The following is a 23,345-nucleotide window of genomic DNA, read 5'->3' as shown; positions in this document are numbered from 1 at the left end:
TTACTTTTGACCAAATTTCTTAATGCCTGAGGCCAGGGGGCCCTTTCCCACGGCCTTAGCTTTTAGCTTCTGGAGTTTCTTCTGCTCCTCTTTTTGCTTCTGCTGGAAAGCCTTATCTTCCTCGTCCATCTCCTTGCCTACATGTTGGGCCATTTCAGGGGTTTCTTACCACCTTTGCCCCTGGACATCGTGCATCCCCAAACCCTGCTCTTGAGGGAAGCCTTTCTAAGCAAAATCCACACCCAAATAAAGAGAAAGAATATATGTGAATAAAACATAAATTGTAAAATGTAAACTCTTATTTTTGCAACATAATATTGTATGCAATATGATCAATTCCTTAATTTAAAAGAGTTCATACAAGTCAATAAGATGAAAAAATAGAAAAATGGTCAAAGAAAATTGATGGTCTACTACAAAAATACACATACAGCCAAGTAAATATGTCCCCCCAAAATGTACAGCCTCATTCATAATCAAATAATTCAAACTCAGGAGCAGAGGCATAAGTCTGCAATCCCACCTACTTGGGAGACTGAGGTTGGAGGATCCCAAGTTAGAGGTCAGCCTGAGAGACATAGCAGGACCTGGTCTCAAAATAAAATAAAAAGGTCTGGGGACGTAACTCAGTGGTAGAGCACTTGCCTAGCATGTGCAAGGCTCTGGGTTCAGTCCCCAGTACTGAAAAAAGAAAAAATTCTAAACCAAAATAAAAAGTGATGTCCCTTTGTCACCTATTAAGGCAAAAACATTTAAATTTTGTAGACATTCAGTGCTGTGGTGGTTGTGAGAAAAATAAATATATTTATGCAGTTGGAAGAAATGCTAGTGGTGCAAACTTTCTGGATGAAAATTTAACAATATGCTAAAAATTTTATATGTGCCTGTCCTTTAGCCCCGGGGACATTTGGACAAGCAGGTTGGAAGGAAAGACTAGCAGAAAAAGAGAGAAATTTGGGTGAATGAGAATTCAGAGAGGTAGTGGGGTGAGAGAGCTGAATTCCACAGCTGGGCAAGTGAGAGGAGAGCAGAGTTGGTCTAGATGGCTGGGAGCCCAGGACATGAGTCACCTCGCCGAGCCAGGGCTTTGTCAGAGTGCTCTGTCTAGAACAGCAACAGAGGCAACGGAAAGATGAGCTTCAGGCCAAAGAAATGAATGACCCTGGGTCTGTCTTTACAGGGAAAAGAGAGTGTAGGAAGCATACTTTGGAAAACATAAAATGCCAATAGTCCTTGAAGAGGTGACAGAGAGAATCTGTCATGGGTGTATATGGCTTCATTTGACATTCAGTCCAGATACTGAAGGGAACACAGAATCATTTCAAGACAAGAGATGGGCTCAGTCCTACACCTGCATCAAGAGCCAGGGCGTGGTGGCGCATGCTTGTAATCCCAGCAAATCAAGAGCATGGCAAGTTCAAGGCCAGCCTCAGCAAATTCATGAAATCCTCAACAACTTAGCAAGACCCTGTCTCAAAATAAAAAATAAAAAGGACTGGGGATGTAGCACAGCGTTAGAGCTCAGCCGAGTTCAATCCCCAATACCACCCCCACCAAAAGGAAAAAAAAAAAAAAGAACTCTTTCCCTACCCTAAGGCCATGAAAATGAAGATGTTCTGTATTATATTCTAAAGGTTTTATTATTTCATCTTCTACATCTAGTTCAGTAATTCAGCTACAACTAATTTTGTGTATGATAGGAGGCAAGGCCAATAGTTTTTCTATATGGATAACTAGGTGTCCCAGCATGACTTACATAGAGACCTTCTCCCACGACTCTGTTGTACCATTTTTATCACATATCAAGTGCCTAGGCCTTACCACTTCCCTTAGACCAGGGCAAGAGGTTTTAGCATTTGGAACATTATAAACACACACATGCACACACATAAATGCATTGATGCAAGGTGTACCGGGTGTGGTAGCACTAAGCCTCCACCCCATCTTGCTGTTATCTGGAGTCCCCATAGGTCTGACTGTTTCCCACTATCTCTGCACATTCTTGCTATAGAAAGAATATATAGTCTCCTCATATATTTGGTTATCTTTGGTTATGTACTTGAGAATATTTCTAAAAATTATTTGTAAACAGAGCTTGAGGCTTAAGCTGATGCTAATTTCCTTCTGAAAATATTTTTCACTGGTATCTTTCAGATACCTGGAGTTAAGGAAAGGAAGATGCTTCCAGACTAAGACTACCTGTAATTCAAATTCAAAGCTTGAAGTTTCCCAGGACACCTATATGACAGGAATTTGCATAAGAATCCATAGTGCCCTGGTTTATTTGCAATTCATCCTTTTCCTAGAATACAACTCTTTGGGGTCCCAGTCCAATGTGATAAAAATATGACAGATTCCCCCTATCCCTGGAACATTCTAGACTCCTAGCTCATCCCTTTTGCTGTATCTTCTGAAGCAGTAAATGCTCCTGAGGCTAAAAGCACCTGGCATGCTGAGCTCATCTTTCTGGGTTTCTGTCTACTTGCAGAACTCAGCCTGATAATCCCTCAGGCTCCCTTCAGCAATTCACTGCTTTATTTTTTTAAAAAAATAGACTTTATTTATTCGAATTTTATACTTCAAAATAACCTTAGATTTACGGAAAGGTTGCAAAGATAGTACAGAGTTCCTGGATAACCTTCCCTTTGCTTCCCCTAATGTTAGCATCTTACATAACCATGTACATTTATGGAAACTAAGAAGTTAACATTGGTGCATTACTATTAACTAAATATTATTAGTATTTCTGTGGTTTTTCCACTAATATTCTTTCTGTGTTCTGGGATCCAATCCAAAATACCACATAGCATCCAGCCTTCAGTGTTTCTGACAGTTTTTAAAAATACACAGCCATTTCTCAATATCCACAGGTAATTGGTTCTAGAATCCCCCTGGAATACCCCAATCTGTGGCTGATATATCAAGTCCTTGATATAAAATGGCATAGTATTTGCATATAACCTACAAACATCCTCCTGCATACTTTAAATCATATCTGGATTACTTATAATACCTGATACTAAGTAGATGCTATGAAATAGTTGTGCTGTATTATTTAGGGAATAATGACAAGAAAAAGTCTGTACATGTCCAGTACAGACCGCAACCATCTTAGGCTAACTCCATAGTACATCAACAAAATGCAAGGTGAATAATGTTCAAACAAGTGCTGGAGACTGAGGATCCGTGATGTGACCGTTCCTGATGTTCCCTTCCATGAGGACAGAGCCCCAGTGGTGTCATACTCTTGGTCTCTCTCCGATGATCCTTCAAGGATCTGACTGATGAACTTGGAAGGAAAATCAAGGTAGGTGTTACCAAGCCCCTTCCATTTCCTTCCCTGTCCTCTGGGAGCTGGTCTCCTGCAGAGTGTGTGCTCAGTCTGCATGGCTGTGCCTAGACTCTCCTTGAGTGTTAGCAGGGATCCAGGGCTGAGCTTCTCGGCATTGCCTGTGACTGCGTAGAGACTACCTAACTCAGGGTCCAGCATTAGGAAGCCCACTGTCCTATCCCAAGACCTTGTGACTATACCTGCACACACAACTGACACAAAAGCACACTTGTTGATGGTGTTTTGAATTTTTTGCAAGACGAGAAATTGAATCCAGGGCCTCGTGCATGCCAGGTGCTCCACCACTGAGCCACAACCCCAGCCCCGCAAAGCATATTTACTTGTTCTGTAGATTTATTCATCACCCAGGGCAGTGAATCTCAATCCAGAGCAATGTTGCCTGCCATGGGGACTTTTGACAGTATCTGGAGACATTTTTGATTGTCATAACTGGGAAAAGAGGGACTCCTACCAACTGGTAAATAGAGGCCAAAGATACTGCCAAACATCCTACAGTGCATAGGACTGCACCAACACAAAGAAGTATCTGCCCAAAGTGTCACTAGTGCTGAGGTCTGAAAAGCTGGATCTAAGGGCACCAAAATACCATCTTAGACCAACTCAGTCCAAACAAGTCCAAACCCCAGAGAAGTTGAACCAGGGTGACTATCGAAGCCCTAGGAGTTTGGTCTCATCCCAACCTTTGTACCTCCAGCCACAGCTGAGCCACTCTTGGGTACATGGAGCCCTTGGTGAGGATGCAGTGAGGCTGCTGTGAGCCCAGGAGCCCTTTACCTGTGTACTCCCTGGGCATTGATGGCAGGGTGCCTCCCAGCACGCCAGGGTACGACAGAGTCACACAAGTGACATAAGTGTCCTCTCCTCTCACCACCATGGGTCAATCCACTGGCCACCATCAGCCACAGGGTGTAATCCAGGCGCAGTGCCTACACCAGCACCCCACTTACATTCTTTTCCCAAAGCTCACTCCACTCCCCAGCCAGGAGGAGTTGTTTTAAAAGGAGTGCTCTAGCCCAGCTTCTGCGCCAGGTGTGGGACTGGTTGATTGGAGGGGAAAGATGTTGGAGTATACTGGAAGGTTCAGGAATAACTCAGGTTTGACCCAACTCCCTCTTTATATAAGTAAGCATTTGGTAACACCTCCTGTCCCCTCCTGAAATGACAATCATAAATAACATGACTCTCACACAATTTTTTTAAAGTCATAATATAATGCCCAAATTGTACTAGGGAGAAAAAATAAATAAAAGGAAAACAATTTATTACCAAATAACACATATTTCAAAATGTCAGTGCTCAGGCCCCATGACACTGGAAACATAATGAAGTGTCAGATGCTTGCCCCTGCTTAGGAATGAATTAGGCTTTAAGAAAAGTAGATTAGAAATTATTCTGTATCAGCACCAAATAAAACAGCAGCATATACTATGAGATGCTAGATAAATATTATTTTAATTCTTTTTTTTTTTTTTAAACTTCAAAACCTGATTACTTTTTGTAATCTGTGCATGTAAAAGGGAATCCAGTTCTGAACTGAGATCTTCTAACAGGGTTTTCGCGACATGATGTCCCCGGTCATTAAACGGCAGCAGTCAATCATTGTGAAATCAAAACACTTCCCCCCACATTACCAGAATCACGTGCATAATCCCAGAACCAGAGTAAATGTTTCAAATATTAACCTGCCCTGTGGGTAAAATTCCAACTGTGTAGACGGAAGGAAATATGCCAAAATATTAACGGTGGTTTTCTAAGGCAGAAGGCAAATTACAAGAAACATTTTCATTCTTTTCGCTTTTTTTCTTACAGCTCTGCATTGTGTAAAAATTTGCCTGTAACCTGTATGCAATCAGAATAAAAACGACAGAGCTCTTTTGGAAAACAATGCGTCAGGGCTCCCTCTAGTGTGCGTGTTTGTTTGAGCTTTTCAAGGAGGATCCAAATCTGCAGTGGGAAAACCACTAATCGCCTTTTCAAGAGCCAAAACAACCCAAGCCGGCCTGGTGGGGACCAACCCAGCAGAGTGGTTAGGGTATCTGGCTCAGCTCAGCTCAGCTCAGCTCAGCTCCGCCTGCACCGCCACCCTGTGGTAAAGAGCGGAACTGCGTCCCAGGGCAGGAAGCCGGCAGAGGGGGGCAGTGGGTCCTGCAGAAGGGAACCTGTGCTCTGTACCATTGACTACTTGGCAGTGTGGTAAAGTTTACAGAACCCCAATCTCAGAATAATGACATTTATACATAAATATATAGGTGCTCAAAATGAAATTCAAAATAATGAAATGGTTATGAATATATAATTTTAATAAACATGCTTCTTTATTAAGCACTTTAATAGCCAGCTCTAGTGGCATGTCTAATAACTAATGATTTTTCCAAGCAGTGAGAAGTATACATAGTATTTCAAGATGTCCCTATCTGTGACACCTGATGAGCTGGGGTCTGCCATTTTTATTGGTAACAGTTACAGATACTGCTAACACTACACTCAAAGGAGGAAAAACTAAATGTCAGAGGTTCATGAAGGTCAATATGAAATTTTTTCCTGTCCACATCCATGGACTCCTTGAATTCTTCCTACAGATTCTTTGGGGTGCATGAACAACAGGTTAGCGCCTGGTGGAAGGGGCCCTAAACTGTTTTGGAGGCTGGAGAAATGAGTCACAGGATTGGTTGGGGGCAGGGGTGTGAAGTAAAGAGAAATGCAGAGTCACCTCCCTGACTGGATGTGCCGAGGGGTGACCCTCATGCCCCTCCCTTCCCTTCCTTATCCTGATGTAGCGCTTCCACAGGAAGCTAAAGCCGCAGTGTGGTCTGGAAAGGAGCTCACAGCTGCCAGCGTCTGCACCCCAGGAGTCTAGCACCCACCATGCGACCTCTGGTCCTGCTGTGGAGCTGCCTCATGCTCCAAGGTGAGATGGGAATGTGGGAAGGATGTGGGGCCCATGCCTGAGCTCACCCTTTGGGGTCTGCAGAGAGAGGACCTCCTGAATCATTTCCTTCCCGGCTCATGCGCATGTGCACCTAATGCTTCCAGGCTTCACCCCAGCCCATGCATCCTCAGCCCCACTGGCTCTCAGAAGAGGCCCACACTTGCTGTTTCTGAACTTCAGGACTGGGTGTGCTCCCTGACAGGGGTTCCAGCCCCTGTGCAGCTGTGCAGCTGGAAGAGGACCTTTGCTTCTCCGATCTTATTTTCCTGTGCAAAGCCTGGAGGCAGACAAGACACTGTCTGGTAGTCCTGTTAAAATCAGAAAATATTTGTCAAATCTCTGCTACGTGACTCCCAACAACCCTGAAAGTTAAAGAATTACCCTGCTGCATCAATTCCCAGGCCTGCTTTTGTTTTTTTAGTTTTTAACACCAAAATCAGGATGTGTCATAACTGATACCAGTTTTTCAATTGGCAAGGTCTCCCCACTCCACTGCAGTACTGGGGATTGAACTGGACAGTTACATCCCAGTCCTTTTTATTTTATTTTGAGACAGGGTCTCACTAAGTTGCTGAGGGCCTCACTAAGTTGCTGGGGTTGGCCTCAAACTTGCCATCCTCCTGCCTCAGCCTCCCAAGTCTCTGGGATTGTAGGCATACACCATTGCAGCGGGCATTAATTAGCCATGTTTTTCTTGTGGTACATAAAATTGTGGTGTGTCTTACTTGTGACAGGCTCTGAAATGCAGTGAAGCAGGGCATTATCATTGTCTATAAGTGAAAAACTTCAGAGACCCAGAGAGGTCAAGCAGTCCCTAATGTCACGAATCTACTAGCTGGCAGTGCTAGGATTCAAACACTCGACTGGGTGAATCTAGGGTCAGTGACCCCCCACTCCCCCCAGTATTCCAGGTTTAAAGAAAGAGGAACAGCCTTGCAGCAAGGTCTCCCTAAGGCTGGGAGAGTACTGGTTCTTACAGAACTGTTCCAGAAGGACTGACTGAGGAGAGCCTTCCTGTCTCCCAGGAAAACAGAAACTTCTGGTATTGACAATGGTACCTGGACCCAGGGTAGTTCCACCTCTTCTGTGGTTTTGATACCGAAAGCTTGGTCCTTGTCCCCCAATGCCAATCCAATAATGAGGACAAGGTTTTGAGGAAAAGGAAAAAAGTTTGATTGCTTTGCTAACAAAGGAGCACACACAGGGGACTCCTGTCCCAAAGGCTATGATTCTAATTGCGGGGGGAACAGCGGGCATTTAAAAGGGAATAGGAAGGCTCCAGGTGCGCCCTGGGGGGAGTTCTAATTCATTTGTAGCCTTCCTTAGATTGGCAGGTGCCAGCCCCAAATCTGGATTCCCTTATCCCTGTGGTCAGTGAGCCCAGACCAGATAACTCGCCCAAGGACAGGAAGGTTAATCTTGCTCCCCCCCCCCCCCCCCGCATCCCCCATGGTTAGGGAAGGGGAGAGGAAGAAGAGGAAGAAGGAAAACATGTCGGTTTTTAAATAAGCCACCGGTGGTGGAGCAGCAAAGGTGATGTGAACCATTGTTACGGTTTCAGGTTATGAAGCTCTGAAATGTCCAAAGGAGATCAGTGGATTTGAAGGTGACACTGTGTCCCTGAAGTGCACCTACGGGGAAGAACAGAGGAAGCTCAGGAAGTACTGGTGTAAGGAGATCGGGATCTTCGTCTCCCGCTGCTCCAGCACCATCTACTCAGGAAAAGACGGCCAAGAGATAACGAAGGACAGGGTGTCTATCCGCGACAGCCCCCAAGAGCTGGCGTTCACCGTGACCCTGAGGGACCTCACCCTGCAGGACGCTGGGAAGTACTGGTGTGGGGCCGATAGACTGGGTGTTGATGAGACTTTCCCAGTCTCTCTGATCGTCTTTCCAGGTAAGACTCCTCTCTTTCCCCTGCCTGGGGGACAGGAGATGCAGAGGCCGAAGAGAGAGGGCCTGGGACTGGGGCTGGGGCTCCGTGGCAGAGCGCTTGCCTCCCACATGTGAGGCGCTGGGTTGGATCCTCAGCACCACATCAATGTAAATAAGTAAAATAAAGGAATTGTATCCATCTACAACTAAAAACATTAAAGAAAGAGAGAGAAAGCCCCGTAGGTCATTGGCAACAGGTCCACGTTCCCCATTACAGATGTTGGGGTGGAGTTGATCTTGGAATCAGCCTCATCAGCCATCTGAAGGACAGCATTCTAGTGAAGTGAGAGTTTCAGTGGGGTCTCAGCTTTCTGCTCAGTGCCTTTCTTCTCTGCCTAGATATGCTGAAAGGAGATGACCGTGGATTAGGGACAAGATGGTCATCCCAAAGACTAAGGAAGACCTTCCCTTCCCCAACCTTCCCCTGGTGTCAGAGCTATTCCTGCGGCCTCCTGAGGCTGAGCCAGCCATTGCTGCATCCCAGACCCGACCCACGGCATCGCCTAAGCCATGGCCGTTCTTACTTCTACCAGGTTGAGGCCTCAGCTCCCGTCCTGGCTTTCTCTTTCCCAGATCGTCAATTCCAGGGACAGATGCTAGGTGTGCCTGGGAACCAGCCTTAGGGTCGGGTGCCTGAAAAAGGGACTCTTTTTGAGCTTGGGAACACTGGGGAGCTGAGGCTGGAGCCATAGGGATGGAGCAAATGTCTCAGGGCTGAGTCTCACCTGGAGCTGCTGGTCTAAGAGAAAAGAAGCCAGAGAGAGCCCAGGGCTGCAGGCCGCTCCAGTATCCTGCTGGTCAGAGAGAGCAAGGAGGTCTTTGAATCTCCACTTCACAGATGGGACACCAAGGCTCCAAGAGACTTAATGACTCTCCAAGAGACCAAAGTCTCATGGCAGGAAGTGGTAGAGCCAGGGTTCAAATACAGGTAATTGTGGGCTTTTTTTCTGTTCTTTTCCTCTCATAGGCCCATGTCTGGGTCCAGATCTCTGTTGCCCATGGGTCTCTGTTTGAATTTAGAAAATAAATTTATTGAATAATAACAGCAGCTTCAAAAACACATTAATAGGGGTTGGGGGTGTGACCCAGTGGTACAGTACTCACCTAGCATGTATAAAGCCCTTGGTTCAATTCTCAGCACTGCAGAAAACACACACACACACACACACACACACACGCACACAATCTGTTTTTATAAGATTCTGATCTCTTTGAATTCTTATCAGTATCAGACCTTATTTTTTATAACTTCAACTAATTAACTAATTTATTTATTGTTTTAATGTGGTGCTGAGGATCAAACCCAGTGCCTTACCTGTGCGAGGCAGATGCTCTACCACTGTGCCACAACCCCAGCCCTCAGACCTCATTTTTACCAAGTTGTGATCAAGTTTACCTATTTTGAGGCTCCTGTGTGTTTGATACTCTTCCTCATTCATAGTTACTTATCTGTATATAATGTATGCATTTTATATTATCCTTCTGTGTCAAACCATTTTGACCTCCCGCTGGTGACAGCTGGGATACTGAAAATGAGGAAGGCCTTTAACAGTGCTGTGCTGGCAGACATTTAACAGCAGGCTGGGGACACTCTGACTTATAATGTTTGCCAATTTCTGTGGTGTAAATGGTCCTGCTCTGGCCAATTTCTGGCTACCAAGTTTAACAACCAGCTTTCAAAATTCCCCAAAAGTTAACAATCAGCCTCCTAAGTCAATGAGAGCCATCTCCAGCACACCATTGAATATGATGACATATTTAGTGGAATTTTAGAAAGATCCAAATAAGACAAGTACTTTCACTACCATTTCTTTCATTCATCATTGCCTGGAGACTCTAGGCAAGGGAATATGACATGAGAGAGAATTATAAATATGGAAAGTAAAAGATAAATACTCTTTATTTACAGAAGATTTTGTCATCTACTTAGAAAAATCCAAGAATAAAGTAACCTAGTCTTAGAATAAAGAAAGGCACAGAAAAGGGGAGAGTCCCGGCTGGCCATAGTCAGAAAGGACTGATGAGGCCACTGATGGGCATGGGGGAGCTCAGCAGCTCCTAGTGTGCTGGGCGCTGAGGATAGGATTTTGCCCTTAAGGGTCCCAGCCTAGTAGGGAGGCCGAGTAGGAATAATTGCCGTGTAATCATCAGCTTCCCTGAAGGTGCCTCCCCTGGAGGGCACTGCCAATACACAAAGGAAAAGGGGATTTGCCCTTCCCTTTAGCAGGAGCTGACTCTGATGCTGGTGCTGAAGGACAAAAAGAAGTGTGTCAGGCAGAGATGGAAAAAAAAGGCATCATGGGTCTGCAGAGGAAGGGCCTGTCAAAGGCACAGCAGCAATCAGCAACAGAGGGCAGCTCTGTGTGGCTGGGACACTGCACGGGGAAAGAGGTGATGCCGGCATGGTGGTTTGAATTTCAAGTTTAAAAGGCCTTAAAAGACATGCTACAGGGCTGGGTGCAGTGGCGCACACCTGTAATCCCAGTGGCTCCGGAGGCTGAGGCAGGAGGATCTCGATTCAAAGCCAGCCTCAGCAAGTTAGCGAGGTCCTAAGCAGCTCAGTGAGACCCCGTCTCTCTATAAAATATAAAAAAGGGCTAGGGATGTGAGTCTGTGGTTAAGTACCCCTGGGTTCAATCCCCAGAACAAAGAAAAAAAAAAAAAAAAAGACAGAAAAGACATGCTACAAAGTTTGAACTTCACTTGGATGACAAGGAGCAGGGACTGATCCAGCTTATATCTTAGAAATAGAACTGGCATCTAGGTGAAGGGTGGCGTGGAAGCAGCAGGTTAATGGGCAGGTGAGAAGCAAGAGGGACAGAAGTTTAAGCTAAGCTGGGGCGGCAGGGACTACAGGAGGAAAAGACGCCAGGACGTGGCTCCAATTAACTGAAATGAGAACAGGGAGTCCTCTGTGCCTGCCAAGATGGGGGGTGGGAAAGCGGCCAGCTGCTCCCATGGAAGGTCAAAGGTTTGGTTGGATCTGGGCTCATGCCTTCCTTGAGAACAGCCTCTCCCTTTCCTCTAGGACCCTGCTGCCCCCCTTCCCCAACTCTCTCCCTCCAGCCTCTTGGTACAACAAGACTGCAGCCCAAGGCAAAAGCTCGGCAAACTCAGCCCCCAGCATTGAGTGAGTGAATGGCTTTTCTGCCCCTCCTCCACCTCTATTCCAGGAAACCTCCGGTGTCTACCTGGTGCCAGAAGCTGTTTTATCGACATCTGGGTGCCCCCAAAATCCTGGGAGCCAGATTGACCAGCTGAGGAATTAGAGGCTCAGGGGGTTAGGTCACTTGTTTAAGGTCACATGGGAGGTAACAGAGCCAGGAAGTGGCCACACCCTGAACCCAAAGCTCATTCTCTGTCTGCTTCACCTGTGGTCTGGAGGGTAAGCCAGAAAGACCAGGCCTTAGGCCCTGACCACTGGACTTATCCCTGCCACACTGCTCTGCTGGCCCCTGGCTGTTGAAGGAGGTCAAGGCCTTACAGGTGGCAGGAGCATGTGATGTTGATAGGAAAACTTGCCCTTCCAGTAAGGGAAGAGGTGGCAATTGACCTGGACTGGTAGGGGGCAGGAGCAGGAAGGTGCCAACTGAGTGGTACTGGAATGGGTCCTGGCAGGGGGGACAGGGGTGCCTGATATATGGTCTGCTTGCTCAAAATCACCTCATGTAGGCCTCTGCTTGCTGGGGGGAATGCTCTGAGAAATTGGCCCCAGAGAGGTAGAGTTCAGGGGACCAAGTTCAGTCAGGGAGACTGGGATTCAAGGGTCAGGAAGGTGCTGAGGCATTGCTTTTGGACTTGTAGCTTCTCCTGGTCTCCGCCTGACAGTCACCACAGCCAAGCAGGGGAAGACAGAGGCTGAGGCCTCTCCGGTCACAGGGACGGTCCCGTTCCAGCACACAGGAACCTCCCCACACACAAGAACCTCTCCGTATGCAGGGACCTCTCTTCACACAGCGACCTCTCCTCATGCAGGGAGCTCCCGCCCACCCATGCCGCTGGACTCCACCCTCGCAGAGGACACCAGTTCTGTCCCCAGCAGCCACAGTTCCAAGTCCAGGTGAGTCCAGGTGACCAATGTCACCCTTCAGGCCATCAATAAACCATAGGACACCTTTGAGTCAATAAGCCCCTAACACTCCTTCCTCCAAACCGGTGTCTCCTCTTGTGGCCATAGCCTGCCACAAGACAGGACGGATTCCAGCCCCTATCTGCCCCTCACGGGGGCTTTTAGCTTGAGCAGTGTGTGTCTTACACTATAGAATCCCACAGCCCTGCTGCCCAGAACACCCAGGCCCACCTGAGGTGAAGAGTCTGTCCCCACCTCTCCCTATCCCAGCCTGAGGGTCAGTCACCCCAATTGAGTAGTTTTTGCCTGAATCCTATGCTGTGCATAAAAATATGAAACCCCCCCCCCCAATTTTTTTTTTCTTTACCCAACTGGAGTCCCAGCCTGAAGGATGGTTCTGGGTTTATAACTGCACTCAGTTCCTGTTATGCAGGTACTGCTAGCAGGTTCAGACTCAGATGCAAGGGTCTCATGAGGTTGAGGGCAGGTACTGGGGGTCCTTTCCAGCCCAGACAGAGCTCAGCTGACTGGACACCGTGGTCCCTGGTGCACTAACCTCTTGGAGACAAGGGACTAACTGGACTCAGAGTGCCATGTTGCTGAGTGTGACGGTACCAGTGACACCTACTCGGATGTGGAACATGAGAACTTCCCCCATACCTCTGTGTGATTTAGCAAGTCACTTAAACTTCTTCAAGAGTCATTTTCTCCAGCCAGGCACAGTGGTGCATACCTGTAATCCCAGTGGCTTGGGAGGCTGAGGCAGGAGGATCTTGAGTTTGAAGCCAGCCTCAGCAATGGTGAGGTGCTAAGCAACTCAGTGAGACCTTGTCTCTAAATAAAATACAAAATAGGGCTGGGGATGTGGCTCTGAGTGCCCCTGAGTTCAATTTCCCATACCCGCGCCCCCCAAACAAAGAGTCAGTTTCTCCGAAGTGAAATCAGGCCACTCCTACCAAGAGACATGGGGTGGTGGAATTTAACAGCTGACATGGTACTTGGCGTGTGTGTGTGTGTGTGTGTGTGTGTGTGTGTGTGTGTGTGTGTGTGTGTATACACATCCCAACTTGACTGGGAGGTTAAGTCACTTGCCAAGGTCACCCTTCTAGAAATTGGTGGAGCCAGGGTTTGAACCCAGGTAGCCTGGCTGCAGGGCCTGAGCTAATTAAATGTCTGTAGAGTGCCAATGGCAGTAAATGCTCTGCCCGTCTTTGTCACATCGAATTGGATTCCACACTAGGAGTTGGCTTTCCCAGCCCCCACATGGGCCCCAAATACACAGATGCCTTATCTGGTGACTGCCACCAGGCTCCTTCCCTCTCACCCCCAGGGTGTCCATCCCAATGGCCCGCATATTGGCTCCGGTTTTTGTGCTCTTGTCCCTTCTGCTGGTCACAGGCCTGATTGCCTTTGGGAGCTTCATACTCCGGTGGAGAAAGAAAGGTGAGCAAGGGCAGGTGGGAAGAGGGTGGGAGGCTCACAGCCAGGGACTTCACTGAGACCTGCAGTCCCTCACCCACCCTGGAAAGACTTGTGGGACTTAGTGTGTCCGTCTGAGACATGGGCATCCAGAGCCCAGCTACTACCTTCTGGAAACTACAAGGCAGTCAGCAATGAAAGAAGCAATTCAAACGGGGTATGGAAGGAGGAGGGGGTTCTTGGCTTCCTTCCATCTGGCCAAGCTCATCATTCATTCCTCTCCCCATTGATCCAGCAAATCATGTCCAGCTCCCCATATGGGAACTGATGGGGGTGGAGGGGGTGCAGGACCGAGCACTTGAACCTAAACCGGTATTACATCCTGAGATGGACTGCCACTGCGTCTCTGAAGGTGCTCAGTTCCTTTCATAGGCTTAAGTTGAAATCCCAGTTCAGCCACTTCTTAGTTCCATGACCTTAAGCAAGGAACCAAATGCTCTGAGCCTCAGTTTCCTCAACTGACAGATACATGTCAAATAGAAATAGAATATAAGCCACATATATAATTTAAAATTTTCTAGTAGCCACATGAAAAAAGTAAAGAAACCAGTGAAGTTAATTTTAATAATAGAGTTTATGTAACAATATATCCAAAACATTATCAGTTCAATAAGAAATCAATATAAAAATACTAATGAAAGTCAGGTGTGATGACTCATACCTGTAGTCCCAGATACTTTGGAGGCTGAGGCAGGAGGATCTCAATTTAGAGACCAGCCTGGACAATTCAGTGAGACATTCAGTTTTTTCATATTGAATCCTTGAAACCTGGTGTGATTTGAAGTAGTCACAGTCTGGGTGCTCAATGGCTATGTGTGAACTATGACTCTTGCCTCCCGTGCTGGATGGCACGGATCAAGAGGATTAAGTGAAATAATAGTAATAAGAACTACAGGTGCCAAGCACTGTCCTGTTGGGGGCTGTGCCATGTGGGCTGCGCCGGGATGGCGCCTGGCGGCCAGCCAGAGGTTGCTTTGATCACATCGGCAGTGAGGTTAATTAACATAAGCACACTCAGGTGATTTATCATTGGCCATATTCAATTAAGTCCATGCACACAACGCGTGCACAGGTGTTCCCAAGTGCTTCTGCTCATGCCTGCTCACTTTAATCTTTGCTGTGATAGCAGAGAGAAGAAGCACCAGTAAGCAGAAGCAGCAGTAAGAAGAAGCAGCTAGGAGAAGCAGCTAGCAGAGAGAAGCAGGCAGCGGCAGAAGGCAGATTGTAGAGTGGAGAATTGAGAACACACCTCTAGGTCGTAGATCACAGATAGATAGCACCTAGTTCACAGGATGCAGGATGCACCTCTAAGAAGAAGCAACAGAACTTTAAGAAGAAATAGTTCTCTGATAAGCGTTGCAAGCCTCTCTTTCTTTAAAAACTTCCTGATATGCAAAGTCTCTCTTTCTATAAGCAAAGCCTATCTTTCTTTCAAAGTCTCTCTTCCTCTATAAATTAGTGAATATAGGAAAAGTAGTTTAATTCCAGTCCACCTCCCATAAATACCCGTGCAATTGTTGCCGTAGGCGGTGACACTGTCCTGCAGCTTATAATGCTTATCTCCTTTAATCATCTCAGTACTGTGGAGTACCCCCACTTTACAGGGAGGGCAACTGAGACACAGGGTGCTTAAGCAGCTGGCCCTATGTCTGCAGAGCTAGGAAGCAATGGATCAAAGAAGATATGTGCAATGGCATCCCAAAGAAGGAGGCTCTGGAAATGACCTGGGCCTGCTTCCTAACTCCTGCATGACCTTCAGGAGGAAATGGTGGTTTGTCTATGGTCCCGGGGACCTTCAGAGATATCTGGGACAGAATGTACAGGATTGGACCATTCCTGGTCACAACCTCAGAGCCACTTAGCACCTTACCTCTCCAGGTAAGGTAGCAGCCTCTGGTACCTGCTAGAACAGTCTCGGCCCAGCCCCACCCTACTGAATTAGAATCTGCATTTTAAGCAAATTTCTAAAGGGGTCCTTGCGTTAGTCAATCTTCTGTCACTATAATGAATACCTGAGATGATCAACTTATAAAGAGAAATGGTTTGTTTTGGCTCACAGTTTTGGAGCCTTCAATCCATGATCCGTTGACCCTCTTCCTTAGGGCCAGTGACAAGGCAGCACATCATGGCAGGAACAAAAGTACTCATATTGTGGACAGGAAGTGAAGGACAGTGAGGTGGCTAGGGCACACCCCATTGACATAAATATTCTTACTAGGCCCTAACCTTTTTTTTTGTTGTTGTTGTTTTCTTTCAGTAAAGGGAATTAAACCCAGGAGCTTACACATGCTAGCCAAGAACTCTACCACTGAGCTGCCACTCCAGCCCTTTTTATTTTATTTTATTTTATTTTATTTTATTTTATTTAAGGTGGGGTCTTACTAAGTTGCCTAGACTGGCCTTGAACTTGGGATCCTCCAGCCTCAGCCTCCCCATTAGCCAGGAGTACAGGGTGTGCCACCACCCCTGATTTAGGCCCTACCTCTTAAAGGTTTCCCAAGCTGGGAACCTATCCTCCAATATATGATCTTTTGAGGGACATTAAAGACCCAAGCTATAGCAGCCTTATGTGCACAGAAGGTTTGAGAAGCAATGGACTTAGCTCATAGATTAATTTCCCCAGCTACTTTCTGGCCCAAGGTGATCTCCATCTACTGAACTCCAAAAGAAGGCTCATTCCCAAAGGGCTGAGCTGCAAGGAACTTCCTGCTCCCCACCTACCTTCCGGATTCTTCCAGAAAGTCCCTGCTCCCAAGTGTGGGGGCCAGTACTTTCTCTGGGAACAGCTGCAAGCTATTCCTGGATACTCCTGGCTTCAAGGTATGCCTTTTACATCTCTTTCAGCTCAGCTGACCCTGGAGACCCAAAAGAATGAGAAGGTCCATCTCCCAACCCTGGTAAGGACAAACAGGGCAAAGTACCATCTGGGATTCCTTTGGGGCTGGAGATCTCCTGGGCTATGCCCACCTCCGTCTTCCTCCCAGTCCTCCACGCCTGACTCAGAGGCAGAGTTTGCTTTCTACCTGGGAGGAGGAATCTGTGTGAGCCCCAAGATTAGCCCTTCAAGACGTGAGCTGGACAGAGTGCCCATTATCACTCCTGATTTCCCACCAGGTGCCAGAGGGTACAAAGCTCTACCTGACATGTCTCCCCCAGGCCTGATATTCTCTTCTCATCCCCTTTTCAGAATCAGAGGACCTCAGAACTGAGTCCAGAGATCAGTCCAACCTTCCTCTCTTTTCTCACTCTCTTTCTTTTTCTTTTCTTTTTTTTTTTTTTTTTTTTTTTTTTTTTTTTTTGGTACTGGGGATTGAACCGAGGGTTGTTTTCTTTCTTTCTTTCTTTCTTTTGGATATACATGACAGTAGAGTGTATTTTGACATATTACACAAACATGGAATACCCAGGGGTGTTTTACTACTGAGCCCCATCCCCCATCCTTTTCTTTCTTTTTTTTTTTTTTTTTTTTTTGCGGTGCTGGGAATTGAACCCAGGGCCTTGTGCTTGGAAGGCAAGCACCTACCAACTGAGCTATATCCCCAGCCCTCATTTTTTATTTTGAGACAGGGTCTCACTAAGTTGTTTAGGGCCTCGCTAAGTTGCTGAGGCTGGCCTCAAACTTGCAATCCTCCTGCCTCGGCCTCACAAGCCTCTGGGATATTGGTGTGTGCCACTGAACCTGGCTAGTCCAGCCTTTCTCTAAATTCACTGCAAATCCCATCTTACCTGTGAGCACCTAGGGGTGACAGAGCTCTTAGAAATGCACTGTCCAGGGCCCAGTCCTAACTAATCCCTCTAGAGCTGGGCCCAGGCACACGACAGCACACCAGAGTGTGACAACTACAGACTCTAGTGTGCTTTTGCAAAAAAAGAAACCGAGGCCCCAAAAGGATAAAGGTGTTGCCCAAAGTCACACAGAAGACCATGGCCCAAGTAGAGAGCAGGCCCAGATATCTCCATTCCCATCTCTTCTCTTTCCAGAGCACCCTGATGTCTTCTCTGAACCTTCCTTGGCTCTGAGACCAAGGTAGCATGACTGCTTTGGGACCCAGGCTGAGGGTGGTGCTCTGGGGACCAGGGGACAGATAGAATGGGGGTCCCATTCTGGAGAGGGGAACCTGCCCTGAGGGTACTGCTCCAGGACCCTTCACCAACTTCTGCAGGATGGGACAACACCCTTCCAGCCAGTGCCGTTATTGAGGAGGAGTAGGGGTGCGGAATCTGGTCCAGGAAACTGGAGCCCCACCAGCCTCGCCCTGGGCCATCCATCCCCCTCCAGTTGTTTACTGAGGCTCCTCCATCTGGATTCCCTTAGACTCAGTGCAGGAAAGGGTGGCGCTTCTATTCCCTTCTTTCCTGGCGCCAATGAGGACAAAAGACTCAGGACCAAGCCCCCAGGGAATGGGTTCTTCCGTGGCTTAGGAAGCAGCTGCTATTGTCTCAGGAAACTGGACAAGGCCAAAGGTAGCAAAGGGAATGAGGGAAAAGTCATGTAGGGGGAAGGACAGCCTTCCAGGCCACCTTCACAGCCCCGCCTCCGGCCTGCCTCTGGCCTCCAGGCCTTGGCTCTCCAGAAGGGGCCAGGGAATGAGGACTGACCCATGTACCTCAGCACCACACCTTCCCTCTGGGCCGACTTGCCCTTCTTCCTGCCTGAGGCACCTGCCCTGGCCCAGCTGATGTGACCCCAGGAAAGAGCCCAGAACCAGTAGGCAGAGGAGCTCTAGGGGGTGGCCCATTATTGGGAGGAGGATGGAACAGGGCAAGGGACCGAGGCAAGAGACTTGTGAACATGACCCGTGGAGGGCTTTCTCTACCTTTTGGCTTTTCTGGGATTTTCAGCAGAGACTGGCGGTGGAATTGGAAGTGTTGGGGTTTTTCTTTGCCCACCTTCAGGTCAAAGAGGGAAGGAGACATTTTACTTGTCCTGCAAAAGAGCCCAAGGGGGTGTGAAAAATCAGAGGGAAGTGTTCGGGGTCACACAAGCATGTTCCCTCCCCAAAGATATGTTGCTAGAGATTGTCATCTCTCCTCTCATTCGTTTGATCTCTTATTGAACTGTGTCATTGGCTTTATGTACGCGCTTGAATTCTCATAATTCCTACACGACGTGGGTGTTATTATTCCCCCCACTTTACCAGCAAAGAAAAGGAGGTTTAGAGAGGGTAATGACTTGCCTGCAGCTGTCCAGCCGGAAAGAGACAGAGCCAGGAAAACTACCTGGGGTCTCTAGGCTGGCTGCAAAGATCTGTATTTCTTGCACCTCCAAGTTGAAGTACAAGGATATGGAAGAAAGGAGTCAAGCCCATGGGCCAAGACTGGTTCCTCAGACTGCTGAGAAAGACCCTCCTTTGCACCCTCAGTGTGGATGGCTGCAGATGAAAAGTTTCCTGTGCCGTTTGTTACCCAGTGAAACTTTTGGAGTCCAGCTTTGCTCTCAAAGAACACTTGTAGCCTGCTTATTCTTTCTGCTTTAAAGGATAGGAATAATGTAATAAAACAAACAAGCATTCCAGAAGTTCTCATTTGTTGGGTGGTAAGATACTATGTGAATAATTATTTTATCCCTGAGGGGGAAAAGGTTTTTGTTAAGTTGGGACTGGAGCGGCTATAGGAGAGAGAACAAAATATCTGAGGCAGTGGGCAGCGCACCAAAGAGCGACCCATCAAACAGGAACAGATAAACTCCACTGACCCTTCCGTCCACCTATCACTCAGCAGGACCCCACCCCCACTCCCGCCTATTCTGTCTCTCCACCCTGACTTGTACCCCAGAGGGCTGGGAATTCACCCGAGAGCCACATTCCAGTGAAGCTTGCTTCCAGTGCTTTCTGCCCACTTTTGTTTGGCCACTGGCCCTCACCCTTGAGCTTACAGTTTTTTTGTTGTTGTTTTCTCCCATACTAGGAATTGAACCCAGGGGTGCTTAAGCACTGAGCCACATCCCCAGCCCTTTTTATTTTTTATTTTTGAACCAGGGTCTCACTAAGTTGCCCAGGCAGGCCTCCAACTTTCGGTCCTTCTGCTTCAGCCTCCTGGGTAGCTGGGATTACTTGTGTGAATCACTGTGCCTGGTTAAGAAAAAATTCTCATCCCCATTTTATAGCTGAGGAAACTGAGCTATGGAGAGTTAGCTAGTTTGTCCAAGGGCACCCTGAGGTGTAGGAATTGGCCCCACACTGGAACCCCCTCCCCACCTCATCCACCCCCTCCCGGCTTGTTTCCCTTCTCTTGGCTCCTAGACCATTCCTGCTGCCAAGAACAGGCTGTTCTGACCAAGTCTCTTTCACAGCCCCTGGAGAAGAGCTGGGTCCCTGAAGAAGCCGTGATCAATCTTTCAGGGTCCCCTGAGCCTCTCACCAGTCCCGAGTCCTCTGCCGGCCCCTACAAGGAGACCCAGTGCCTAAGCCAGGTATGGACAGAAGGGCCCAAAGCCAGGAGCCACGTTATCTGACTCCACTCTGTCAGTGGAGAGAGGGGGAAGGCTTTTTCTCAGCATCCTCTTCTCAGACACCACTCTCCCGTTGGCCCACCTACCCCATCTAAGGCCATTTCTTCTGGGAAACCAGGGTGCTTGCCCTCATGTCTTCACTTTGCCTCTCCAGAAATTCTTTAAGAGTTTGCTGGGGGTCATCTTAAAGAGCTCTGGGCTGGCAGAATTCTCACAACCATGGCCTGAACCTGGTCTGAGGCCGCAAGGATGCTGTCTGGGGGAGGTGAGAAATTGATGCCTGGGGTCCCTGGAGAGAATCCATTAGATGCCCTGCTCCTGCGGATGGACAGAGGCCTGGATGGTGTAGAAAAGACTGCGGTGAACACAGCAGGTGCCTGAAGACCCCTCACCCCACTTCCAGACTCTGCTTTTCAAACTCCGCTCTTGTCTTTCCAGACTACAGAGGAACCAGAAGCCCCTTCCCAGGACCCCGCAGAGAGCACAATCCCAGTGCCTCCGCTCCTGATGTCTGAGGAGGAGCTGGGCTTCTCCAAGTTCGTCTCAGTTTAACTGTAGAACGCTCTCCTGGCCAGGCCTGTGGTGAAACCGAATGGCTGGGTTTGCACTAACTCTCGTGAGCTTTCTGCCGTAACCTTGAAGTCCTTGGAGTCCGTCTGCCTACACTGCAGGCCCCGCCCACCCTCCCCAGGATCCCTTCCTGCATGTCCCAGCACGACCTCGCAGTGTTTGTCAGCCGTGGATGAGGTTGGGCCCTCCCCACATGTTCCCACTGTTGGACAGGGCCCACAGTTGTGGACCCTCACTCGGGTCTAAGCAGGGCTCAGTAGATCTGGGCTGAGTTTGCATCCACTCCAGGAAATCCTGGGTGCAGAACAACAGGCCCCGCCTCCCCCGCCACCACCCCATCCCCCACCCTGCCTTCTCCTCCCTCAAATTCTCCTCCATCAGCTGCTGAGAGGAGGGAACATTCTGGGATTGAGCCCTGATTTCAGTTTCTCAAAGCATGCTGTGACCCACCTGCAGCTCAGCCCTTCAGTAAGCTAATTATGATGTGATTCCTGGGCCCATCAAGACCCACCGGAAACCATCTCTGGGGCTGGGCTAATCAGTACCCCGAGAATAACACTTGAGAGTGAAGACCCGTGGGCCTGACACCCTCAGACCCTTCCAATTTAGACAGTTTATATTTGGTGCCTGGGGTCTCCCACATGCTCCCTAGAGGGGCTACTAACACCATGACCCAACAGGGGGCTTTCCTGGGACCTTCCCAAGTCCCAAGTCCCAATCCTGGGTCAAGTGCTCATTGGAAATGGTCAACCCAGAGCTGTCAGGGAGGGGCTACCTTTCCATTTTTCCTACCCAGCCTTGCTCTCCTTGCTTTGGAAGATGCTAGGGAAAAACTTGAGTCCTTCCTTTTCTAGAAAGGTTTAATATTCCATGGGTGGGAATATTAAAAGCTGGGAGAGGAGGAGAAAACCAGAATGCAGGTGGGCATCTAAAAGGGAGGAGGAGGGGAACCGGAAAGAGCTCGAGGAGGGCCCTGAGTCCAGCACCCTGAAGAGGGGGGGGCAGGTGCAGGAGCAAAACTGGAGCAGTAGAATTTTTTTTTTTTTTTCCTTTTCCTCTTTTCTTTAAAAAAATGAGATGGGAATGCTAAGTGTACAAAACTTAGAAAAATGGGGAGGAAAACCATAGAAGAAAAAAAAAGACACCAGAGACAATCCTGATTTCCGTTGTTGAATTCCCTCTTGTCTTTTCTCCTCTCTGTAATTTGCTGCTGTTTTTTAGGTAATTATCCTGCATATACAACTTTGCGCCCTGCTTTTCCCACTTAATTATTACACCACGAGCATGTCTCCAGGTTGTACAAAACTTTTATAAAGTGTTTTTCAGCTGCATAATATTTCATCATATTGATGTGCCTCAATTTACTTAACTGATTATTATTAGCTACTTAATTTGCTTCTATTCTTAACATGATCAATAAAAGCATAATGAATCTTTGCTCAGGGCTTTATCTCCATTTGGAGATCTCTTTCAGGTGGAGTTGCATTTATGGAAATACCAGGTCAGAGGAAGAGAATGTCTCTTTTATTTTTTTCTTTATTTTTTGTCGTGTGTGTGTGTGTGTGTGTGTGTGTGTGTGTGTGTGTGTGTGTGTGTTGCTGGGGATCCAACCCAGAGCCTCTCATATGCTAAGAAAGCGTGTGTTCTACCACTGGGTTGCAACTCCAGCCCTTTAAAAAAATTTGAGATAAGCTCTTGCTAAGTTGCCCAGGCTGGTCTCAAATTTGTGATCCTCCTGCCTCAGCCTCCTGAGTTGCTGGAATTACATGCACAGGCCCCAGCACCCCGCCCTATTTTTTTTCTTTAAAAGAAACACCTTAAATTCTGAGGCCTCGATTTAAATCTTCATTGTATTGTGATTTCCTTTTAGGTGTATCATGCCAGGTGAAACTTTTAAAAAATAAATAAATAAGTCTTCCTATTAAAAACTGCAAAAAATAAAGAAGAAGAAGAAGAAAAAGAAAAGAAAGAAAGACCTGAACGCCAAAAGGGAGTGTTGATAGGAAAAATGGGAGATTTGAGCCTCTCTTCCCTCCTAATGGGCCGTAGAGGCCCATTAAGAAAAAGTTTTGCAAATCCCCCAAAGGTGACTTGTAGGGAAAAAAGAAACCAAAGCAGGGAAGCTGAAAGCCCTAATGTTGCAAGGGAAGTGAGGAACTTTGGGGAAGTGTCCCCAGCAGGAAGGAAGTCATCCCTGCCAGTGGCACTTTGAGGTTGTGACCAGCCTCACTGCTGGCAGCTAGGACTTGGTCTGAGGCTGAGGCTGGGGTCCCCAAGCCTGGTACAAAGGCAACATTTCCGCCCACCTGGAATGGATTGCATGGACTCAGACTGCTCAGACTGAAAACAGGTGGCCCTTTTTTCATTTTCCTTGTCTTTCAAAAAATTAATGGCATTATTGCTCATTTTCATCACCATTCTTTCAGATTCTACAATATGAAGGCTATGTCTACTATTTATTTTTATTTTATTTTATTTTTTTGTGTGGTATAGCGAATTGAGCTCTACCAGCGAGCTATATCCCCTGCTCTTTTTATTTTTTATTTTTATTTTTATTTGA

At 47.5% G+C, this 23,345-nt stretch overlaps 1 protein-coding gene and 1 pseudogene across 4 annotated transcripts; one reads left to right on the top strand and one right to left on the bottom strand.

Moving 5' to 3' along the window:
• Positions 1-188, bottom strand: LOC306658024 (translation machinery-associated protein 7-like; annotated as a pseudogene). Its single transcript has one exon. The product of its transcript is annotated as a translation machinery-associated protein 7-like (transcript).
• A 5,928-nt stretch (positions 189-6,116) lies between these two features.
• Positions 6,117-22,222, top strand: CD300LG (CD300 molecule like family member g). Of its 3 annotated transcripts, XM_079133479.1 has the most exons (8): positions 6,117-6,260; positions 7,843-8,178; positions 11,245-11,346; positions 12,021-12,276; positions 13,616-13,728; positions 16,609-16,661; positions 20,057-20,176; positions 20,654-22,222. In XM_079133479.1, the coding sequence occupies exons 1-8, from the start codon at positions 6,218-6,220 to the stop codon at positions 20,765-20,767; spliced, it is 1,137 nt and encodes a 378-aa protein (XP_078989605.1). In that variant the 5' UTR covers positions 6,117-6,217; the 3' UTR covers positions 20,768-22,222. The 3 variants fall into 3 exon arrangements, with proteins under 3 accessions (XP_078989605.1, XP_078989607.1, XP_078989606.1); XM_079133481.1 differs by lacking the exon at positions 11,245-11,346 and having other exon boundaries at positions 6,130-6,260; positions 12,192-12,276; XM_079133480.1 differs by lacking the exon at positions 11,245-11,346 and having other exon boundaries at positions 6,130-6,260.
• Positions 22,223-23,345: the final 1,123 nt, after the last annotated feature.

This window comes from Sciurus vulgaris (genome assembly GCF_902686455.1).
Source record: "Sciurus vulgaris genome assembly, chromosome: 3".
In the NCBI taxonomy this organism is placed as follows: domain Eukaryota; kingdom Metazoa; phylum Chordata; class Mammalia; order Rodentia; family Sciuridae; genus Sciurus; species Sciurus vulgaris.
The sequence above is the reverse complement of the archived record's forward strand: the minus strand, read 5'-3'. Positions and strand labels throughout refer to the sequence as shown.

Bases quoted from the DNA above. Each gene is read 5' to 3' on its own strand.
- CD300LG (XM_079133479.1), top strand. From the start codon at position 6,218: ATGCGACCTCTGGTCCTGCTGTGGAGCTGCCTCATGCTCCAAG. The intron at 12,277-13,615 runs GTGAGTCCAGGT...TCTCACCCCCAG, and splicing joins AGCCACAGTTCCAAGTCCAG to GGTGTCCATCCCAATGGCCC. The intron at 20,177-20,653 runs GTATGGACAGAA...TTGTCTTTCCAG, and splicing joins AGACCCAGTGCCTAAGCCAG to ACTACAGAGGAACCAGAAGC.